A 17,500-nucleotide genomic window follows, 5' to 3' on the forward strand; every position below is an offset into this window, starting at 1 on the left:
TCCCCAGGACCTCACAGAAATGCTCAGCAAATCTGCAAACCTGTTCCTGGGGGTCGGAGATTGGATCACCCTTCTTTACCCTAATGATGGTAATAGGTGTGGCGCTGCAGGTTACTTTTTTGATTGAATAAAAGAGCGATTTGTGATCGCGGGCCATTGAGGCAGACTCCATCTCCTCAGCAACCCGCGACCACCACCCATCCTTGCAGCGCCTCACGGCTCTCCGAACCTCAGAGCAAAGCCAGGGTCTCTGGGGAGGTCTGGACCGCGTACCCAAAGCAGCCATTGCAGCTGCATGAGTCACAGTCTTAAACCTCGCCCATTTACCCTCGACATCAGGAGGAGTGGGGGACGATGCCAACCCCAGCCGCAAGCGACGATGGAATTCTCGCTTGCAACTTTCATCAGCTAGCTGAGACCAGGCCATCTTAGGTTGGAATGGGGTCCTGGGTCTACACCCACCACCGGAGTGGAAGAATGGCAGGCGCATCTTACAGATGACTAGTCGATGGTCAGAGGGCAGATCAGCTCCACGGTAGGTCCTGGTGTCAAGGACATGGGCTCGCATCCGCTGGTCCGTCACTATGTAGTCCAGCAGATGTTCTTGCTTGGACCCGGCACGCATCCACGATGTTGTGTGGATGCGCCGATGCCGGAAAACACACACACACATACACATTCATACACACACACTACACATACACACACAGACACACACAGACAGACACACACAGATAGACAGACAGACACAGACAGACACAGACAGACACACATACACATACACACCCTACAAAGACAAAGATCCCCCGTGTAGCCTTAACAGACTGTAGGGGCAAGTGCTGTTAGCGAGCACCTATGAAGGCCGGAACGGCACACGAGGGGGTGGGTGGCCAGCACCACGCCCGGCCGCCTTTGTCTCCCTAGTGGCGATGTTTACACACCGAACCAGGTACTCATTTGAGGCTGAGTCGACCTAGGGGAGGCCCAGGACCGGTTCAGATAATCGTCACTGGTGTTGGCCGTGAGCGGGAATCGAACCCGGGTCGCCAGGTTCGTAGCGCAGCGCGCTAACCACTGCACCACCGCTCCCCACACACACACACATACCACTAACACACACACTACATACACAGTGACACACACACACTACATACACAGTGACACACACACTACATACACAGTGACACACACACACTACATACACAGTGACACACACACACTACATACACAGTGACACACACACACACAGACACACACACACACTACATACACACAGACACACACACAGACAGACACACACACACACTACATACACAGTGACACACACACACTACATACACAGTGACACACACACACTACATACACAGTGACACACACACACTACATACACAGTGACACACACACACTACATACACAGTGACACACACACACTACATACACAGTGACACACACACACACACTACATACACAGTGACACACACACACTACATACACAGTGACACACACACACACTACACACACAGTGACACACACACACACTACATACACAGTGACACACACACACTACATACACAGTGACACACACACACTACATACACAGTGACACACACACACACACTACATACACAGTGACACACACACACTACATACACAGACACACACACACACTACACACACAGACACACACACACACTACATACACAGTGACACACACACACTACATACACAGTGACACACACACACTACATACACAGTGACACACACACTACATACACAGACACACACACACACTACACACACAGACACACACACACTACATACACAGTGACACACACACACTACATACACAGTGACACACACACACACTACATACACAGACACACACACAGACACACACACACACTACATACACAGACACACACACAGACACACACACACACTACATACACAGTGACACACACACACACTACATACACAGTGACACACACACTACATACACAGTGACACACACACACTACATACACAGTGACACACACACTACATACACAGTGACACACACACACTACATACACACAGACACACACACACACTACATACACAGTGACACACACACTACATACACAGTGACACACACACTACATACACAGTGACACACACACACACTACATACACAGTGACACACACACACACTACATACACAGTGACACACACACACACTACATACACAGTGACACACACACACACTACATACACAGTGACACACACACACTACATACACAGTGACACACACACACTACATACACAGTGACACACACACACTACATACACAGTGACACACACACACTACATACACAGTGACACACACGCACTACATACACATTGACACACACACACTACATACACAGTGACACACACACACACACACACAGACACACACACACACTACATACACAGTGACACACACACTACATACACAGTGACACACACACACTACATACACAGTGACACACACACACTACATACACAGTGACACACACACACTACATACACAGTGACACACACACACACAGACACACACACACTACATACACAGTGACACACACACTACATACACAGTGACACACACACACTACATACACAGTGACACACACACACTACATACACAGTGACACACACACACACTACATACACAGTGACACACACACACACTACATACACAGTGACACACACACACACTACATACACAGTGACACACACACTACATACACAGTGACACACACACACTACATACACACAGACACACACACACTACATACACAGTGACACACACACACTACATACACAGTGACACACACACTACATACACAGACACACACACACTACATACACAGACACACACACACAGACACACACACACTACATACACAGTGACACACACACTACATACACAGTGACACACACACACTACATACACAGTGACACACACACACTACATACACAGTGACACACACACACTACATACACAGTGACACACACACACTACATACACAGTGACACACACACACTACATACACAGACACACACACACTACATACACAGTGACACACACACACTACATACACAGTGACACACACACACACTACATACACAGTGACACACACACACACAGACACACACACACACTACATACACAGTGACACACACACACTACACACACAGTGACACACACACACTACATACACAGTGACACACACACACACACTACATACACACAGACACACACACACTACATACACAGTGACACACACACACTACATACACAGTGACACACACACACACACTACATACACACAGACACACACACACTACATACACAGTGACACACACACACTACATACACAGTGACACACACACACTACATACACAGTGACACACACACACTACATACACAGTGACACACACACTACATACACAGTGACACACACACACTACATACACAGTGACACACACACACACACACAGTGACACACACACTACATACACAGTGACACACACACTACATACACAGTGACACACACACACTACATACACAGTGACACACACACACACACAGTGACACACACACTACACACACAGTGACACACACACTACACACACAGTGACACACACACACACACACAGTGACACACACACTACATACACAGTGACACACACACTACATACACAGTGACACACACACACACAGTGACACACACACTACATACACAGTGACACACACACTACATACACAGTGACACACACACACTACATACACAGTGACACACACACACACACACAGTGACACACACACTACATACACAGTGACACACACACACTACATACACAGACACACACACACACAGACACACTACATACACAGTGACACACACACACTACATACACAGACACACACACACACAGACACACTACACACACAGTGACACACACTCACACCAAATTCCACCCGAGTCTGCAATCGAACCCAGGCTGCCGCAAGGCGCCAGTGCACACCCACACCCTGCCCGACGTATCGGGTGTCACCCCAAGCCGAGGAAGCTGCCTCCCCTCCACTCCCTCTCTCCAACCCCTCCACCCATCCCTCCCTCCACTCCCTCCATCCCTCCCCTCCATCCCCCCCATCCCTCCCCTCCCCCTCCCCTCCCTCTCCTCCCCCCTCCCCTCCCTCTCCTCCCCCAACCCTCCCTCCCCTTCCTCCATCTCCCCCCTCCCCTCCCCTCCCCTCTCCTCCCCTCCCTCCATCCCCTCACCTCCCTGCCTCCCTCCCTCTCCTCCCTCTCCTCTCTCCCCTCCCCCCTCCCCTTCCTCTCCTGCCTCCCCTCCATCCCCCCCATCCCTCCCCTCCCCCTCCCCTCCCTCTCCTCCCCCCTCCCCTCCCTCTCCTCCCCCAACCCTCCCTCCCCTTCCTCCATCTCCCCCCTCCCCTCCCCTCCCCTCTCCTCCCCTCCCTCCATCCCCTCACCTCCCTGCCTCCCTCCCTCTCCTCCCTCTCCTCTCTCCCCTCCCCCCTCCCCTTCCTCTCCTGCCTCCCCTCCCCCTCCCCTCCCTCCTTCCCTCCCCTCCCTCTCCTCCCTCCCTCCGCTCCCTCCCTCCACTCCCTCCCCTTCCTCCATCTCTCCCCTCCCCTCCCTCCATCCCCTCACTTCCCTGCCTCCCCTCCCTCTCCTCCCTCTCCTCTCTCCCCTCCCCCCTCCCCTCCCTCTCCTGCCTCCCCTCCCCCTCCCCTCCCTCCTTCCCTCCCCTCCCTCTCCTCCCTCCCTCACTCCCTCCCTCCCTCCGCTCCACTCCCTCCCTCCACTCCCTCTCCTCCCTCTCCTCCCCCCTCCCCTCCCTCCCCTCCCCCCTCCCCTCCCTCCCCTCCACTCCCTCTCCTCCCTCCCCTTCCTCCATCTCCCCCCTCCCCTTCCCTCCCCTCCCTCCATCTCCCCCCTCCCCTTCCCTCCCCTCCCTCTCCTCCCTCCCTCCCTCCACTCCCTCCCCTCCCTCTCCTCCCTCCCTCCACTCCCTCCACTCCCTCTCCCCTCCCCCCTCCCCTCCCTCTCCTGCCTCCCCCTCCCCTCCCTCCTTCCCTCCACTCCCTCTCCTCTCCTCCCCTCCCTCCCCTCCCCTCCCTCCCCAAGTATGTAAGGAGAGGGCCGTCCAGACCAGAGTCCCCGGGCCCCGAATTGGCTTCCAGAAATAACCCGGCGAGTCAAAGAGGCGGTGGTGGTGATGGTGGTGGAATCTGTGACCATTCACACACCCCCCACACTCCCCCCTCTCTCTACCCCCTCTCTCTCTACCCCCTCTCTCTCTACCCCCTCTCTCTCTACCCCCTCTCTCTCTACCCCCTCTCTCTCTACCCCCTCTCTCTCTACCCCCTCTCTCTCTACCCCCCTCTCTCTACCCCCTCTCTCTCTACCCCCTCTCTCTCTACCCCCTCTCTCTACCCCCCTCTCTCTACCCCCTCTCTCTCTACCCCCTCTCTCTCTACCCCCTCTCTCTACCCCCCCTCTGTCTACCCCCTCTCTCTACCCCCTCTCTCTCTACCCCCTCTCTCTCTACCCCCTCTCTCTACCCCCCCCCCTCTCTCTACCCCCTCTCTCTCTACCCCCTCTCTCTCTACCCCCTCTCTCTCTACCCCCTCTCTCTCTACCCCCCTCTCTCTACCCCCTCTCTCTCTACCCCCTCTCTCTCTACCCCCTCTCTCTACCCCCCTCTCTCTACCCCCTCTCTCTCTACCCCCTCTCTCTCTACCCCCTCTCTCTCTACCCCCTCTCTCTACCCCCCCTCTCTCTACCCCCTCTCTCTACCCCCTCTCTCTCTACCCCCTCTCTCTCTACCCCCTCTCTCTACCCCCCCCCCTCTCTCTACCCCCTCTCTCTCTACCCCCTCTCTCTCTACCCCCTCTCTCTCTACCCCCTCTCTCTCTACCCCCTCTCTCTCTACCCCCTCTCTCTACCCCCCCCTCTCTCTACCCCCCCCCCCTCTCTACCCCCTCTCTCTCTACCCCCTCTCTCTACCCCCCCTCTCTCTACCCCCTCTCTCTACCCCCTCTCTCTCTACCCCCTCTCTCTCTCTACCCCCCCTCTCTCTACCCCCTCTCTCTCTACCCCCTCTCTCTCTACCCCCTCTCTCTCTACCCCCTCTCTCTCTACCCCCTCTCTCTCTACCCCCTCTCTCTCTACCCCCTCTCTCTCTACCCCCTCTCTCTCTACCCCCTCTCTCTCTACCCCCTCTCTCTCTACCCCCTCTCTCTCTACCCCCTCTCTACCCCCTCTCTCTCTACCCCCCTCTCTCTACCCCCCTCTCTCTCTACCCCCTCTCTCTCTACCCCCTCTCTCTACCCCCCCTCTCTCTACCCCCTCTCTCTACCCCCTCTCTCTCTACCCCCTCTCTCTCTGCCCCCTCTCTCTCTACCCCCTCTCTCTCTACCCCCTCTCTCTCTACCCCCTCTCTCTCTACCCCCTCTCTCTCTACCCCCTCTCTCTACCCCCTCTCTCTACCCCCTCTCTCTACCCCCTCTCTCTCTACCCCCTCTCTCTCTACCCCCCCTCTCTCTACCCCCTCTCTCTCTACCCCCTCTCTCTCTACTCCCTCTCTCTCTACCCCCTCTCTCTCTACCCCCCCTCTCTCTACCCCCTCTCTCTCTACCCCCCTCTCTCTACCCCCTCTCTCTCTACCCCCCTCTCTCTACCCCCTCTCTCTCTACCCCCTCTCTCTCTACCCCCCTCTCTCTACCCCCTCTCTCTACCCCCTCTCTCTACCCCCTCTCTCTCTACCCCCTCTCTCCACCCCCTCTCTCTCTACCCCCTCTCTCTACCCCTTCTCTCCACCCCCTCTCTCTCTACCCCCTCTCTCCACCCCCTCTCTCTCTACCCCCTCTCTCTCTACCCCCTCTCTCTACCCCCTCTCTCTCTATCCCCTCTCTCTCTACCCCCTCTCTCTCTACCCCCTCTCTCTCTACCCCCCCCCCTCTCTCTACCCCCTCTCTCTCTCTACCCCCTCTCTCTACCCCCTCTCTCCACCCCCTCTCTCTCTCTCTACCCCCTCTCTCCACCCCCTCTCTCTCTCTCTACCCCCTCTCTCCACCCCCTCTCTCTCTCTCTACCCCCTCTCTCTACCCCCCCTCTCTCTACCCCCTCTCTCTCTCTACCCCCTCTCTCTACCCCCTCTCTCTCTCTACCCCCTCTCTCCACCCCCTCTCTCTCTCTCTACCCCCTCTCTCCACCCCCTCTCTCTCTCTCTACCCCCTCTCTCTCTACCCCCTCTCTCTCTACCCCCTCTCTCTCTACCCCCCCTCTCTCTACCCCCTCTCTCTCTACCCCCTCTCTCTCTACCCCCTCTCTCTACCCCCCCTCTCTCTACCCCCTCTCTCTCTACCCCCTCTCTCTCTACCCCCCTCTCTCTACCCCCTCTCTCTACCCCCTCTCTCTCTACCCCCTCTCTCTCTACCCCCTCTCTCTCCCCCTCTCTCTCTACCCCCTCTCTCTCTACCCCCTCTCTCTCTACCCCCTCTCTCTCTACCCCCTCTCTCTCTACCCCCTCTCTCTCTACCCCCTCTCTCTACCCCTCTCTCTACCCCCTCTCTCTCTACCCCCTCTCTCTCTACCCCCTCTCTCTCTACCCCCTCTCTCTCTACCCCCTCTCTCTCTACCCCCTCTCTCTACCCCCTCTCTCTACCCCCTCTCTCTCTCCCCCCTCTCACTATACACTAACTAATAATACATGAAAATACCTCAATTAAATCAATTGAGTTATTTTCATTCATTATAATTTTTTATTTTATTACTTATTATTTTTGCCTACGTGACTTTACCGAAAAGAACCGAAAAGAGTATGAATCCTTGCAGTCACGAAAAGTTCAAATCCAAGATTTGACCACGGCAAAAGTTAAATAAACTCCTTAAAGAAAAGTTTTTTGTTTTCTTAAACAACGCTTCTATGCTGACACATCAACGCTGACTCCAATTCATTGATGACTTCTGTGACTAACTCACACGAAGCAGGCGATTCGAGAGCTTAGGGAGACCGCGTGCACACAAAATGTCAATTGATGACATGGTATAGTGTATAGCAGCAGATTGTATAAATAGTATAAAATTGTAGTGTTTGATGCGGTGCATAAGGTAATATACAGTATCGTAATTCTTCTTGGTTCTTTCGGTAAAGTCACGTAGAAGGGAAGTAATAAATAATAAAAATAAAACATAATAAAACAATTCTCACGACGTTTCGGCCACAACGCAAGCAGCCATCCTCAGGCGACGTGACTTTACCGCCTGAGGACGGCTGCTTGCGTTGTGGCCGAAACGTCGTGAGAATTGTTTTATTATGTTTTATTTTTATTATTTTATTACTTCCCTTCTACGTGACTTTACCGAAAGAACCAAGAAGATGAATCCCTGCAGTCACGAAAGCTTTAAATCGAAAAAGTATCGTAATTGTATAGTGAATATACAGCAGTGTGGTATACAGTAGGGTGGGTAGAATAATACTTAGGGTAACATTATAGTCGAAGGTATAGAGTGTGTATAGTAATATAATTTAATGTTGGGTTTGACACGTGTGATGTAAGATAATAAAGTTTAGCTGGAAGCATATTAAATTGTTTGCGACGTAGAATTGTAATGTATCACTTACCGTCAGTAGCTCAGCTTATTGCAGAGTATATTTAGTATACTGACGATACTATGTAGTTTATACTTTAGTTTTTTTTTTACGTGGTGGTTTAGTAACTGCAGCTACATACTATTAACATTCCTTCCCTTTGTTAATGCTACCCTTACCCCCTCCCTGTGATGCTGCTAATCCTGCATAATGCACGGGCATGAGTAGCACTAATCACACACCTGCATTTCCCATATGCCCTCCCTATGATGCTGCTAATCCTGCATAATGCACGGGCATGAGTAGCACTAATCACACACCTGCATTTCCCATATCCCCTCCCTATGACGCTGCTAATCCTGCATAATGCACGGGCATGAGTAGCACTAATCACACACCTGCATTTCCCATATCCCCTCCCTTTGATGCTGCTAATCCTGCATAATGCACGGGCATGAGTAGCACTAATCCCACACCTGCATTTCCCATATCCCCTCCCTGTGATGCTGCTAATCCTGCATCATGCACGGGCATGAGTAGCACTAATCACACACCTGCATTTCCCATATCCCCTCCCTTTGATGCTGCTAATCCTGCATAATGCACGGGCATCAGTAGCACTAATCACACACCTGCATTTCCAGTATCCCTCCCTGTGATGCTGCTAATCCTGCATGATGCACGGGCATGAGTAGCACTAATCACACACCTGCATTTCCCATATCCCCTCCCTGTGATGATGCTAATCCTGCATAATGCACGGGCATGAGTAGCACTAATCACACACCTGCATTTCCCATATCCCCTCCCTGTGATGCTGCTAATCCTGCATAATGCACGGGCATCAGTAGCACTAATCACACACCTGCATTTCCCGTATCCCCTCCCTGTGATGATGCTAATCCTGCATAATGCACGGGCATGAGTAGCACTAATCACACACCTGCATTTCCCATATCCCCTCCCTTTGATGCGGCTAATCCTGCATAATGCACGGGCATCAGTAGCACTAATCACACACCTGCATTTCCCATATCCCCTCCCTGTGATGCTGCTAATCCTGCATAATGCACGGGCATGAGTAGCACTAATCACACACCTGCATTTCCCATATCCCCTCCCTTTGATGCTGCTAATCCTGCATAATGCCTCTTGATATGCAAATAATTTTGTCAAGGCGCCCTTCTTCCCCCTCCAACCCAACTTAAATATACGCTCCAAGCTTGGTGCTGTTTCATTCTTCACCTGAGGACGGCTGCTTGCGTTGCGGCCGAAACGTCGTGAGAATTGTTTTATTGTGTTTCATTTTTATCATTTTATTATTTCCCTTCTACGTGACGACTTTACCGAAAGAACCAAGAAGATGCTTTAAAGTAGCGAATCAATTGATGTGTCGATGCCGATCTCGACGCGGGCAATGCATTGTCACCGGATCTCTGAGTAGGTGTGCGGAACTTGCAATTGAGTGGACAACGGTAAGCGGACTCACTTTCGATTGCAACATTTGACCACGGAGAACGCACGAGAGTAAATTAAAATAACAAAACCGTCGAAAAAAACTTGGAATTGAGTGGAAAACGGTAAGCGGACTCACTTTCGATTGCAACATTTGACCACGGCAAGCAACGAACGTGAAGTTAATTAACAAAACCGCTGAAACCACACGAGACTCAGCGTTCGCGTGAAATGTCCCCATCGATTTGGCACAAAGTGGGGCTGGTAACTCCTCCACCTTCAATAATAGCGTGCGGGTGACACCACGTGTAGCGTGTAGAGTGTAGTGTAGTGTTGTAGTGTAGTGTAGTGTGTAATGTGTAGAGTAGTATAGTAGTGTGTAGTGTATAGTGTAGTGTAGTAGTGTATAGAGTATAGTGTAGTGTGTAGTGTATAGTGTAGTGTATAATGTAGTGTAGTAGTGTATAGCAGAGGTGTGGACTCGAGTCATGTGACTTGGACTCGAGTCAGACTCGAGTCATGAATTTGATGACTTGCGACTCGACTTGGACTTGCATAACAATGACTTTGTCCCACCTCTGGTGTATAGTGTAGTGTGTAGTGTAGTGTATATTGTATAGTGTAGTGTATAGTGTAGTGTAGTGTATATTGTATAGTGTAGTGTATAGTGTAGTGTATAATGTGACACCGGGAGTCATTTTGGAACTCACAATTTGCGTCTTCAGCTTTGCTGGCTGGAGTCGGGGGCGGAGCCACGGCCGTCGCCACGCTCTGATTGGCTGGGGTCTGCGAGGCCACGCCCATCGGATTCCACAGGCCAATGACGGTCTTGGATCGCTTCATCACTTTGGCCAATCACAGACAACAACAACAACAACCGCCATTCCCCACTAAGTGGCGGTGACGTCACCACGACGCTTGTGCCAGGCCAAGTGCACCCTGAGGCTACCACGTGAAGTGTCGAACGCCCGCTGGCAGGAGGTCACGGGGCAGACCCAGCAGGTGCCACGGGTCGACTGACCGAGATGACCGAGATGACTGGCTGATGCACCACCTATGCCCCCTACTGTGCCAACTTGCTGTGCTTTAGCCACCCGGCGCTCCGCTCGTTGTTGTGAGCGTCGCTCCTCCGCCCTCCGTTGTTGTTGGAGGGCGACTGCCTCCAACTGCCCAGTAGCGTCCTTCACGAGCCTCCTCCACTGAGGCCGATCTTGACACCGCTGGTACCAGTCATCGGCAAGTCCACTCAGCTCCACGTCCTCCTGTACCACATCACTCCATCTCCTCTCTAGCCCGTGCCGCGCCCGTTTAGCCCCCTCGATCCGGCCGAACAAAAGCTGTCTAGGCATGCGGTGGCTGGGCATGCGGGCTACATGACCCAGCCAACGCAGCCTTGCCTGCCGGAGGAGCTCACCGATGGGACTTTGTCCAGATGTTTCGAGGATTTGTGAGCTCCTCACACATTCCGGCCTGCAGGTTAAACCCAGGATGGATCGTAGGCAGGCCAGCCTAAATGTGTCTGTCTGTGTGTGTGTGTCTGTCTGTGTCTCTGTGTGTGTCTGTCTGTGTGTGTGTGTCTGTGTGTGTCTATGTCTGTGTGTGTGTCTGTCTGTGTGTGTCTGTGTGTCTGTCTGTGTGTGTGTAATTGCACTTGCCCCCACAGCCCTGCAAGAGGCTACCTGGGGGCCCTTTGTCTTTGTCTCTGGAGGCTCCTACCTCTGATGTCATCGTCTTCGCCCGTCGTGCTGATGTCGGAGGATCCCTGTGGGCAGACGAAGAATGAAACAACAACAACAACAACATCAACTTCATCATCAACAACATTAACAACAACAACATCATCATCAAGAACATCAACAACATCAACAACAACATCAACAACAACATCAACAACATCAACAACAACATCAACAACAACATCAACAACATCAACAACATCAACAACATCATCAACATCAACATCAACAACATCAACATCAACAACATCGACAATATCAACAACAACAACAACATCAACAACAACATCAACATCAACAACAACATCATTAACAACATCAACAACATCAACATCAACAACATCAACATCAACAACATCGACAATATCAACAACAACAACAACATCAACATCAACAACAACATCATTAACAACATCAACAACATCAACAACATCAACATCAACAACATCAACATCAACAACATCGACAATATCAACAACATCAACATCAACAACATCAACATCAACATCATCAACAACATCAACATCAACAAGATCACCAACATCATCAACAACATCAACAACATCATCAACATCAACAACAACAACAACAACATCAACATCAGGAGGAGTCTAAATCTCAACTCTCCCTCTCACCGAGTGAGTTAGAACAGCTGTGGAGCTAGAACAGCTGTGGAGTTAGAACAGCTGTGGAGTTAGAACAGCTGTGGAGCTAGAACAGCTGCGGAGTTAGAACAGCTGCGGAGTTAGAACAGCTGTGGAGTTAGAACAGCTGTGGAGTTAGAACAGCTGTGGAGCTAGAACAGCTGCGGAGTTAGAACAGCTGTGGAGTTAGAACAGCTGTGGAGTTAGAACAGCTGTGGAGTTAGAACAGCTGCGGAGTTAGAACAGCTGTGGAGTTAGAACAGCTGGTGAGTTAGAACAGCTGCAGAGTTAGAACAGCTGCGGAGTTAGAACAGCTGTGGTGAGTTAGAACAGCTGTGGAGTTAGAACAGCTGTGGTGAGTTAGAACAGCTGTGGAGTTAGAACAGCTGTGGTGAGTTAGAACAGCTGTGGAGTTAGAACAGCTGTGGAGTTAGAACAGCTGTGGTGAGTTAGAACAGCTGTGGTGAGTTAGAACAGCTGTGGAGTTAGAACAGCTGTGGTGAGTTAGAACAGCTGTGGTGAGTTAGAACAGCTGTGGAGCTAGAACAGCTGTGGTGAGTTAGAACAGCTGTGGAGTTAGAACAGCTGGTGAGTTAGAACAGCTGTGGAGTTAGAACAGCTGCGGAGTTAGAACAGCTGGTGAGTTAGAACAGCTGTGGAGTTAGAACAGCTGTGGAGTTAGAACAGCTGCAGAGTTAGAACAGCTGTGGAGTTAGAACAGCTGTGGAGTTAGAACAGCTGTGGAGCTAGAACAGCTGTGGAGCTAGAACAGCTGTGTAGTTAGAACAGCTGTGGAGTTAGAACAGCTGTGGAGTTAGAACAGCTGTGGAGTTAGAACAGCTGCGGAGTTAGAACAGCTGTGTAGTTAGAACAGCTGTGTAGTTAGAACAGCTGTGGAGTTAGAACAGCTGTGGAGCTAGAACAGCTGTGGAGTTAGAACAGCTGCGGAGTTAGAACAGCTGTGGAGTTAGAACAGCTGTGGAGTTAGAACAGCTGTGGTGAGTTAGAACAGCTGCGGAGTTAGAACAGCTGTGGAGTTAGAACAGCTGTGGAGTTAGAACAGCTGTGGAGTTAGAACAGCTGTGGAGTTAGAACAGCTGTGGTGAGTTAGAACAGCTGTGGAGTTAGAACAGCTGTGGAGCTAGAACAGCTGCGGAGTTAGAACAGCTGTGGAGTTAGAACAGCTGGTGAGTTAGAACAGCTGTGGAGTTAGAACAGCTGTGTAGTTAGAACAGCTGTGGAGTTAGAACAGCTGTGGAGTTAGAACAGCTGCGGAGTTAGAACAGCTGTGGAGTTAGAACAGCTGTGGAGTTAGAACAGCTGCGGAGTTAGAACAGCTGTGGAGCTAGAACAGCTGTGTAGTTAGAACAGCTGTGTAGTTAGAACAGCTGCGGAGTTAGAACAGCTGTGGAGTTAGAACAGCTGTGTAGTTAGAACAGCTGCGGAGTTAGAACAGCTGTGGAGTTAGAACAGCTGCGGAGTTAGAACAGCTGTGGAGTTAGAACAGCTGTGTAGTTAGAACAGCTGCGGAGTTAGAACAGCTGTGGAGTTAGAACAGCTGTGTAGTTAGAACAGCTGCGGAGTTAGAACAGCTGTGTAGTTAGAACAGCTGTGGAGTTAGAACAGCTGTGGAGTTAGAACAGCTGCGGAGTTAGAACAGCTGTGGAGTTAGAACAGCTATGGAGTTAGAACAGCTGCGGAGTTAGAACAGCTGTGTAGTTAGAACAGCTGCGGAGTTAGAACAGCTGTGGAGTTAGAACAGCTGCGGAGTTAGAACAGCTGCGGAGTTAGAACAGCTGGTGAGTTAGAACAGCTGCGGAGTTAGAACAGCTGTGGAGTTAGAACAGCTGTGGAGTTAGAACAGCTGTGGAGTTAGAACAGCTGCGGAGTTAGAACAGCTGTGGAGTTAGAACAGCTGTGGAGTTAGAACAGCTGTGGAGTTAGAACAGCTGCAGAGTTAGAACAGCTGTGGAGTTAGAACAGCTGGTGAGTTAGAACAGCTGCGGAGTTAGAACAGCTGTGGAGTTAGAACAGCTGTGGAGCTAGACCAGCTGTGGAGTTAGAACAGCTGCGGAGTTAGAACAGCTGCGGAGTTAGAACAGCTGTGGAGTTAGAACAGCTGCGGAGTTAGAACAGCTGTGGAGTTAGAACAGCTGTGGAGTTAGAACAGCTGTGGAGTTAGAACAGCTGGTGAGTTAGAACAGCTGCGGAGTTAGAACAGCTGTGGAGTTAGAACAGCTGTGGAGTTAGAACAGCTGCGGAGTTAGAACAGCTGCGGAGTTAGAACAGCTGTGGAGTTAGAACAGCTTTGGTGAGTTAGAACAGCTGTGGAGTTAGAACAGCTGTGGAGCTAGAACAGCTGTGGAGTTAGAACAGCTGCGGAGTTAGAACAGCTGCGGAGTTAGAACAGCTGTGGAGTTAGAACAGCTGTGGAGTTAGAACAGCTGCGGAGTTAGAACAGCTGTGGAGTTAGAACAGCTGTGGAGTTAGAACAGCTGTGGAGTTAGAACAGCTGCGGAGTTAGAACAGCTGTGGAGTTAGAACAGCTGCGGAGTTAGAACAGCTGTGGAGCTAGAACAGCTGTGGAGTTAGAACAGCTGCGGAGTTAGAACAGCTGTGGAGTTAGAACAGCTGCGGAGTTAGAACAGCTATGGAGTTAGAACAGCTGCGGAGTTAGAACAGCTGTGTAGTTAGAACAGCTGCGGAGTTAGAACAGCTGTGGAGTTAGAACAGCTGCGGAGTTAGAACAGCTGCGGAGTTAGAACAGCTGGTGAGTTAGAACAGCTGCGGAGTTAGAACAGCTGTGGAGTTAGAACAGCTGTGGAGTTAGAACAGCTGTGGAGTTAGAACAGCTGCGGAGTTAGAACAGCTGTGGAGTTAGAACAGCTGTGGAGTTAGAACAGCTGTGGAGTTAGAACAGCTGCAGAGTTAGAACAGCTGTGGAGTTAGAACAGCTGGTGAGTTAGAACAGCTGCGGAGTTAGAACAGCTGTGGAGTTAGAACAGCTGTGGAGCTAGACCAGCTGTGGAGTTAGAACAGCTGCGGAGTTAGAACAGCTGCGGAGTTAGAACAGCTGTGGAGTTAGAACAGCTGCGGAGTTAGAACAGCTGTGGAGTTAGAACAGCTGTGGAGTTAGAACAGCTGTGGAGTTAGAACAGCTGGTGAGTTAGAACAGCTGCGGAGTTAGAACAGCTGTGGAGTTAGAACAGCTGTGGAGTTAGAACAGCTGCGGAGTTAGAACAGCTGCGGAGTTAGAACAGCTGTGGAGTTAGAACAGCTTTGGTGAGTTAGAACAGCTGTGGAGTTAGAACAGCTGTGGAGCTAGAACAGCTGTGGAGTTAGAACAGCTGCGGAGTTAGAACAGCTGCGGAGTTAGAACAGCTGTGGAGTTAGAACAGCTGTGGAGTTAGAACAGCTGCGGAGTTAGAACAGCTGTGGAGTTAGAACAGCTGTGGAGTTAGAACAGCTGTGGAGTTAGAACAGCTGCGGAGTTAGAACAGCTGTGGAGTTAGAACAGCTGTGGAGTTAGAACAGCTGTGGAGCTAGAACAGCTGTGGAGTTAGAACAGCTGCGGAGTTAGAACAGCTGCGGAGTTAGAACAGCTGTGGAGTTAGAACAGCTGTGGAGTTAGAACAGCTGCGGAGTTAGAACAGCTGTGGAGTTAGAACAGCTGTGGAGTTAGAACAGCTGTGGAGTTAGAACAGCTGCGGAGTTAGAACAGCTGTGGAGCTAGAACAGCTGTGGAGTTAGAACAGCTGCGGAGTTAGAACAGCTGTGGAGTTAGAACAGCTGCGGAGTTAGAACAGCTGTGGAGCTAGAACAGCTGCGGAGTTAGAACGGCTGTGAAGTTAGAACGGCTGTGGAGTTAGAACGGCTGCGAAGTTAGAACGGCTGTGGAGTTAGAACGGCTGTGAAGTTAGAACGGCTGTGAAGTTAGAACGGCTGCGGAGTTAGAACAGCTGCGGAGTTAGAACAGCTGTGGAGCTAGAACAGCTGTGGAGCTAGAACAGCTGTGGAGTTAGAACGGCTGTGAAGTTAGAACGGCTGTGGAGTTAGAACAGCTGTGGAGCTAGAACAGCTGTGGAGCTAGAACAGCTGTGGAGTTAGAACAGCTGTGGAGCTAGAACAGCTGTGGAGCTAGAACAGCTGTGGAGCTAGAACAGCTGTGGAGTTAGAACGGCTGTGAAGTTAGAACGGCTGTGGAGTTAGAACAGCTGTGGAGCTAGAACAGCTGTGGAGCTAGAACAGCTGTGGAGTTAGAACAGCTGTGGAGCTAGAACAGCTGTGGAGCTAGAACAGCTGTGGAGCTAGAACAGCTGTGGAGCTAGAACAGCTGTGGAGCTAGAACAGCTGTGGAGCTAGAACAGCTGTGGAGCTAGAACAGCTGTGGAGTTAGAACAGCTGTGGAGCTAGAACAGCTGTGGAGCTAGAACAGCTGCGGAGTTAGAACAGCTGTGGAGTTAGAACAGCTGTGGAGCTAGAACAGCTGTGGAGTTAGAACAGCTGCGGAGTTAGAACAGCTGCGGAGCTAGAACAGCTGCGGAGCTAGAACAGCTGCGGAGTTAGAACAGCTGTGGAGTTAGAACAGCTGCGGAGTTAGAACGGCTGCGGAGTTAGAACAGCTGTGGAGTTAGAACAGCTGCGGAGTTAGAACAGCTGCGGAGTTAGAACAGCTGTGGAGTTAGAACAGCTGCGGAGTTAGAACGGCTGTGGAGTTAGAACGGCTGTGGAGTTAGAACAGCTGCGGAGTTAGAACAGCTGTGGAGTTAGAACAGCTGTGGAGTTAGAACAGCTGTGGAGTTAGAACAGCTGTGGAGCTAGAACGGCTGCGGAGTTAGAACAGCTGCGGAGTTAGAACAGCTGTGGAGTTAGAACGGCTGTGGAGTTAGAACAGCTGTGGAGTTAGAACAGCTGTGGAGTTAGAACGGCTGTGGAATTAGAACAGCTGTGGAGCTAGAACAGCTGTGGAGCTAGAACAGCTGTGGAGCTAGAACAGCTGCGGAGTTAGAACAGCTGCAG

General features: G+C 51.1%; 1 protein-coding gene across 1 annotated transcript in view; it reads right to left on the minus strand.

Moving 5' to 3' along the window:
- The window catches only part of LOC144953841 (calcium/calmodulin-dependent protein kinase type II subunit delta-like), a 40,476-nt gene that overhangs the window by 13,080 nt on the left and 9,896 nt on the right, over nt 1-17,500 (minus strand). Inside the window, exons 5-6 of the mRNA XM_078884496.1 lie at nt 11,818-11,863; nt 10,812-10,946 (exon numbers count right to left, since the gene is read on the minus strand). Of these exons, the coding sequence (XP_078740622.1) occupies nt 10,812-10,946; nt 11,818-11,863 (181 nt within the window). The remainder of the gene's footprint in view (nt 1-10,811; nt 10,947-11,817; nt 11,864-17,500) is intronic.

This window comes from Lampetra fluviatilis (assembly GCF_964198595.1).
Source record: "Lampetra fluviatilis chromosome 45 unlocalized genomic scaffold, kcLamFluv1.1 SUPER_45_unloc_3, whole genome shotgun sequence".
NCBI lineage: Eukaryota > Metazoa > Chordata > Hyperoartia > Petromyzontiformes > Petromyzontidae > Lampetra > Lampetra fluviatilis.